General features: G+C 39.4%; 1 protein-coding gene across 1 annotated transcript in view; it reads left to right on the top strand.

Moving 5' to 3' along the window:
* c21h5orf22 (chromosome 21 C5orf22 homolog) overlaps positions 1-5,628 on the top strand; it is a 76,456-nt gene extending 70,828 nt beyond the window's left edge. Inside the window, exons 9-10 of the mRNA XM_050074830.1 lie at positions 1,522-1,661; positions 5,148-5,628. Coding sequence (XP_049930787.1) covers positions 1,522-1,661; positions 5,148-5,304 — 297 coding nt within the window. The 3' untranslated portion in view covers positions 5,305-5,628. The remainder of the gene's footprint in view (positions 1-1,521; positions 1,662-5,147) is intronic.
* Positions 5,629-7,407: the final 1,779 nt, after the last annotated feature.

Raw genomic sequence — 7,407 nt, 5'->3', positions numbered from 1 at the left:
AACATTTAAGTGTGGAAAACATGCAAAAAAGTAAGAAATCAGGAAGGGGGCAAACACTTTTTCACACCACTGTATGTTATTATAGCGCACCTCTTGAGGGGTTTCAGGGTTTGCGTATGGTGTCATCAGCCATGTTTTAAGGCCATATCCCCGGTCACCCAAACAGTATAACATTTTAGCATTAACGGAATAGAGACTTACTAAAAATACTAACTAAAAACAATTGAAATAAAAGAGTAGAACAAAAGATGCTCACCAACAAGCCATCCGCTTCTCACAACCCCTGCCTCCAAACGCATTCCCACTGTACTGTTTTGCAAAATAAATGAGTCGTGGGTGCCTCCTGGCCAGCGGGCCACAGCGTTAAGGATATGGCAGTCGGCATTACAGATCAACTGCACGTTGGTGGAGTGATAGTTTTTTCTGTTCATGTTGTTGTTAATATTGTAATTGTCACAATGATGAGGGTGAACGTGTATCAATTTCATGGTTATTTAATACATTTGGCCAATATATTAGTAAATTAATGATTTTAAAAAATGTTAATTAAATCTCTTTTTAATGAATGTGGCTTTATAGACTCTGCATGTACTTAAGAGGTATGTGTTTGCATTTGCAAGTCAGTTCGGCCATCCTCATTTGTGCGTAGGCATGGTCTGAGGCAGTTCTAAATTTGTTCGCAGAGTAAGAACAAATTCGGGTAAGAAAATGTTGATGAATCCCGGATTTGTGCGTCAAACGATCGTACGCACAGTTTAAGCACAGATTTGTGCGTACGCACTGTTTGTGAATGAGGCCCATTGTACGCTCGTGATGAGATAATTGTGTTACATTACGTTTCGTGTGGTACAAAACCACACATAAATGCGGTGGTACCAGAGGAATGAATCATGAATGTATTACAACACTTTTGCTCTCTGCGCATAAAAATAAGTATATCTTAAAAACTAAATAGCATACATGGGTCAAATAAGGAATGGAGTGATAAAAAATGTGTTGCTTATGTTACTATTTTTAAAAGTCTATTGGATCAATTTGTTTTGTGTTTTTATTTTGAAATATCTGATGGAAAAAATGTCCAATTATACTTTTTTTTTTAAATGACACAAATTCAATACTTTTATCAATTATTATGGTTTATTGACTTACAAAACCTTTGAGCGTAGGTTGTACAGATTTTAGTGGTATGAAGCATTTGAAGATACTCCAAGAAATTACATGACAATAAGCAAAAATACCAATGTAATTACTGGCAAACCATTTCTATTGCGGGGTTAATAAAAATGATAGTACAGTGCCTTTCAAATTTATTTATGCCTTTCAAAGTAAAGGCATAAATAATTGTTCAAACTCTTTTATGACCTTTTGTCTGATGTCATTGCTTCTCTCCTCTTCCATGTTTTCTCCTTGCAGCCCCTCCTCATCTTGACTCATTCTTTTTTTTCCCTACTTTCCCCTATGATTTTTCTGTCACTATCTCCTCCTTCATCTCTCCTCTTCTCTTCCTCTACTCTCTCACAGGTCCATCAGGCAGGGTTAACCTGTGACTCTGTTGAGCTGCCTCACCACATCAGCACTGACAAGGAGATCGACACACTCATCTCAGCTGTACAGCTGTTTCTGAAAGCTTTGCCCAAACCTACACTGATTACTATGTCCAGGTAAATAATACAGAGTGAAAGGGATTGTTCAAAATTTTTGAAGGGACTGTATGAAGTACTTATCCATAGACAGTGTATGTAGTAGATGTCAGTCGGCACGCCTCCAGTTTGGAGAAGCAGCAGAAAGGCCGACACAGACACTAAGCAATATGCTGCTGTTAAGGGGTCACTAGCATAATGTATTTTAGCCACCTCAGGGCTCGACAGTGCGAGCGTTTCACTCGCATTTGCGACTAAAAATAGGTGTGTGCGAACTGTAAAAAATATTTAGGGGCACATGTGCGCATAAAAAAATCAGCCGAAGCAGCCTATATTTTTGTCAATAAAAAAAATGATAATCTACCCGCAAATGTTTGAGGAACTCCAGCCGCCTTCCCTCTTCCCTCTTCCCCATGTGACACGGTTATGGGTGGTTCTCCAAGCCACTGTCGGCACAATGAATATAAGTCCCACTGTCGGCAGCGTGGAAATAAGTCAAAGTGTGGAGGAAACGGACCGGGAAAAGCGGCGGACCTCCGGGGAAGCCTGCTCCGTTCTCCCCGCAGTTAGGGACTGTTCTCCATGGCCAGGCTGTCGGCTGGGTGGAAATAAGTCAAAGTGTGGCGGAGAAGAGGGACCGGGAAAAGCGGTGGACCTCCGGGGAAGCCTGCTCTGTTCTCCCCGCAGTTAGGGACCGTTCTCCATGGCCAGGCTGTCGGCTGGGTGGGAATAAGTCAAAGTGTGGNGCCCCTAAAGTTCTTTGTGCACTCCTTACTTTTTCAACTTAGGAGCACATGTGCTCCTTGGGAAAAAAGTTAGCGTCAAGCCCTGCACCTAAAAAAAAGTCCCACTTCAAAAAATATATAAGTTTAAGTGTACGCTATATTGACAGACAGACAGGGAAACCATTAACAGCTTCAGATACCCATCTAGGCTCTCATCAAAGCCACAAGATTCCATTGACAAAAACAATTATTTTTGCTTGTTTAACAGGGGAGCTGCTGGTCTAACACTGCCTCGATCTGTTTGTTTGTGTTATTGTGTGACTTTTATCAATCTCAACTACAGGGGCAGCAGGCCAATAGAGGGCGATAGGGCGCTGCCCCTCCCTGAGCCACAAAAGAAAAGAAAGATGATGATAATAAATGTGTGATTATCATCGTCATTATTGTCATATATACACACAATATATTAATTATTCTGATCATTTTCACTTGAAACAGCTCGTCCTGCCTCTGAATATCCAGTCAGCCACAGTGTGAAGTCGCATTCTGACCCTTTGGGGCGATATCAGCCTGGCTGGAAATCGCCCTGATTCACTCTCATAGACTTTCATGTAAAAGGCTTTTTTTTCTAAATGCAGGCACTCCAATGCAATCTCTATGGGTTCCGGGAGGGCTTGCCCCAACGTGTTTTCGTCATACGTAAACCACCAAGTATCATTCATGTGCTCCTTGGATGGTCCGATTTCCCATGTTGGGAAGTCGTTCTTACTTCATTGTGTGTTCATGAGCGTTTAAGTCGTAATTTGGAGACAACATGGACATTACAAAGAAGATGAGTTGTATTTTATCACTCAAAATGTTTAAAAAACACGTTGTCAACCGTTTCCATTGAAATACTGCTTTACGGTCGGAAACTCATTTTTCCGATTATTCCGACATCACATGAGGCAGCGCCACTGCGCAGCAGTCACATTCAAGGTCAACATGGCTAACGATTCCAGCTGATCCAAGAGGCTTTTTAACCATATAGGTTATAAAGTAACGACGCATAGTGCATCCAAATTCACACCCGTTCTTTATGGATTTTCTCCACGACCGTTAGAGAGAAGCCACACATATCACGTGAAACAGCGGAACCGCAGTGCAGGACCGGAGCTTTCCAGTGATACCACACACATCATTGTGTTGTCATCCCATCATGCTATAATAAATCCAGATCAATTGTCTACAAAATAAAAACCTGACGAATTTCTTTACAACCCATTATACAGATCTTGTTATCAGTCACTTCATATAGTGAGCAATATTGTATCTGGCTTGCGTGTGTTTCTCCCTGTCTATCCACATTTGTAGTCCGGCTTTCAAGATGCAAATATCTCCATATTGTCCAGTTGACACTCCATCAAACTTTGTTTGACAAGACCAGCACACTTCACCTTAGCGCACCCAGACAACTGCAGCCTAATTATGCATGCATGACAGGGCAGTAGTCTCCATATACATTGAGGGGCACACGTCCCCCAATTCCCAAAATGTTTTTATTTGTTTTATTTGATTAATGGTAAAACAGCTCTCTGTTCACATTCAAAGGTATTTGTGTGGGCAAACTGATGAAAAGTAGTCTGTTGATGACCACAGTGGATTGTAAAGTCATTGTAGAGCCAAATTAATTCAAATTTACCCTTTGAACGGGTCACCTCAGCCATCATCACAACAATTGACCCCCCTGAGAAATTTGGCAGGAGCCGCCACTGTTCAACTAACCCTTTTAAACACCAAAGTCACACAATAACACAAACTAACTAACAGATGTAGGCAGTGGTAGACCAGCAGCTCCTGTGTTCAGCTATGTTAAATTACTGTTTTTGTCAATGGAGTCTGGCTTTAAAGAGAACAGTGTAACAAATTAATTACCCTTTTAGAAATCACTGTCTGAGGTTAAGGTAAAGCAGTGAAAATATTATAAATGTAGCATACCCTTAAACTGTCACTGACTTCTTTAAGTGGGACTTTATATGATTCTGTGCCGGGGGCATTATGTTTTCAGGTTGTCCGTCTGTACATACACACATACATCCCATCCTTGTAAACGCATAGCTCACAAATGCCTCAAGGTAATTTCTTAAAATTTGGTACAAATGTCTACTGGGACTCGGTGATAAACTGATTAGTTTTTGGTGGTCAAAGGTCAAGGTCACTGTGACCTTGTCTATCTTATTCCTGTGAACGTGATATCCCAAGATATGGCCGTAACTAAAGAATTCATATGCTGATTATGACAAAACTTGACACAAATTTGGAGGATAAGGATAAAATAAATGAAGTGATGACACTTCATGTCCAAAAGGTCAATGGTCAGCTGCACTGTGACATCATAATCTTCTGCATAAAACACATTTTTCATGCCATTATTCAGTGTCAAATCTCAGGAACAGGACAGGAGACATTTGGTCAGGTACTGAATCGTTGACACTTATCTTGGGTGTCCACCTTGAAACTGTGCTTATTGTTTAGATCCTCTGTGCTGCCGAGGGGAAGATGTGTGTGTGTGAACCATCCATGTTTTCACAGACATGGATGTAAACTGTAAGAGATACTTGACTGGTGTACAGAGGCATACAAACGCGGGGCAGTAATTCTAGTTTTCTGTGTGTAATACACTGACTATGGATAAGTACCTCATATTACCTGGCTTTAAAAGATCCAAACTATCCTATTATGGGAAGGGTATAGTAGTAAAGAAAGAGAAGTCTCATGTGTTTGTTAACGTTTGTGTTTTCAGGTCCAGTCTAGATGAATACTGCCCAGTTGAGCAGGTGGATTCGGTCCAGAGCAGAGTACTGGCTGTACTGGAGAACCTGTATGGACCACTGGACTTACACAAAGACTTCGAAAACAGCAGCACAGAGACTCTGGACTGCCAACCACAGGCCTCTTAACAAACACACATACATGCATCACTTCTGGATTTAGTCTAGTACCATTTGATAAAGACAGCCACATGAAAAATAAAACATCAGATGCTTTTGCAGTGAATTTTGAAGTAAATTTCTATCTTATATCCAAAAGCTAGATGTTTTAAGGCTCTTTGACATGATAATGTATGTAATGTGTTCACATTAGAAGTGGCCATAGAAGTTGTGTTTAATGTTTTCATTCAGTCAACAAATCCCATGTGCAGAAATCTAGCTGTGTTGGTCTGTTTTTTCTTCATCACTTAATATGATAAATAAATGGAAGAAGTGTTGGACTTATTGAAACACAACTGGTGTCTTTCCACATGTTTCTTGACCTGCTTTAACCTCCTCTAAACTGAAAAAAAGATGTGTGCAATGCTTCAGGCTGTGTTTCATCTAAAATCATTCTTCAGCTGTCTTAAATATCTCAGACCACAACTTGCAGTTGCAACACAGAGTGTTTTAGCTCCTCTGCAGGAGTCAGGGTTTACTCTCCCCCCCCTAAATTAAAGATAATGTTGGTATGTGTCTAGAGAGAAATTTACACACAGAAAAGTGTTTCATTGGCAATTGTAAATCATTTCGTGTCTTAAGTATTCTTGAGGGTTGTTTGCAAAAAACCCAAACTTTATAAAATAAACCTGGGGTTTATATATATTAAAGGAATACTTCACCCACAAATTCACTATCATTTACTCACTGCATGTTACTTTGAATTTGTAAAGAAAACTTTGTTCTTCTTTCATGCCTCCACGATGAACGAAGAATCCAAAAAAGGTGAACATTCTTCATGAATTGAAGTAAACAGGGACCACCTTTAACAAAAGCAAAACTTTATCAAAACATGGTCCCTGTTTATCCAGTCGTATGCTCAGTACTTCCCAAACATGTATTTCCACTAAAACCTTAGTATTTAAAAACACTCACACCTACGAGTAGCACATCCTAAGCGTGCCTGGATGCGCATGTGTGTGTATGTATGTAAGTTTTAAGATATTCACTAAAAGAAAAGTGTGGTTCTCATTATTGTAGTGTATTATGGAACAGTTCTCCTAAAGGAAAACAAATGAGTACAATTCTGTAACACATGTATGACATAAATATTAGTGTAGTGCCAGTATATGGGTATTGGTGTATATGGCAAATGGTAAATAACAAAAAATGGCAGAAAAGAAATGGCAGAACTGTATTAGAGGTCATTAAGAAACAGTCTTCCATCACATAGTCCACCAGAGAGCACAGACATATGTAATTTGTTCATATAAAAATATTATATCAGACAGTACATCATTATCTATTTTTTTTTTATTTTTTTTTTTGACTCTCAACTATCAGTATCCAATCTGGTTTGGACTTTTTTTAGTTACCAGTCAAAACATATTAGTCTTTATTAGTATTAGTCTTTTTAAATAGGGTTCAAAACAATTGAGTAGTGTCCCAGAAAGCCTGACCCAGTTTTCCAGTCTGTTTTGTAATATACTCACATAGGTTATGTTGAACACAGCACTTAGATCCAATAACACCAGAAGTGAGATGTTGTTATAAACTGTATGTTAAGGTCTTAAAAGCCTTGACAAGCGCAGTCTCAGTGCTATAGTGTGTATGACATCTACACCTGAGAGTATCAAATCAATGACTGCAACAAAGGCAGTTTTGAAAATAGATTTTTTTTTTTTTAATTTAAAACAGTTTGAAATGTTCCTGCATAGCAGAGCAAAACACCTAACATATTATCTATCACCTTGTAAAGTTGTTGTGTGGACATTTTTAGCATACAATAAGCTATTCTATCAGGCAGACAGGGAACAACATTAGCATTTATTACGGTCCGGGCAGCTAAGCTGCCAGGACACTATTGTAATCCTAGTTATTCTTCTTCTTCTTCCGAGGAAATCATACTTTCCATGGGTGAAAACTCACCAAACTTTGCACAAAGGTCCAGTCTCATGCCAGATATCCTCAGCTGTAAACTCAAGCCAATAGTCCTGATGGTGGCGCTACAGCAAGCGTCTAAATTTTGAAAATTTGAAAATTCATAACAAATCAACAATACGTGCTACAACTTCACAACTTTCATCAAACTGT

Source organism: Epinephelus moara, chromosome 21 (genome assembly GCF_006386435.1).
Source record: "Epinephelus moara isolate mb chromosome 21, YSFRI_EMoa_1.0, whole genome shotgun sequence".
In the NCBI taxonomy this organism is placed as follows: domain Eukaryota; kingdom Metazoa; phylum Chordata; class Actinopteri; order Perciformes; family Serranidae; genus Epinephelus; species Epinephelus moara.
This window is presented reverse-complemented; position numbering and strand designations above follow the sequence as displayed.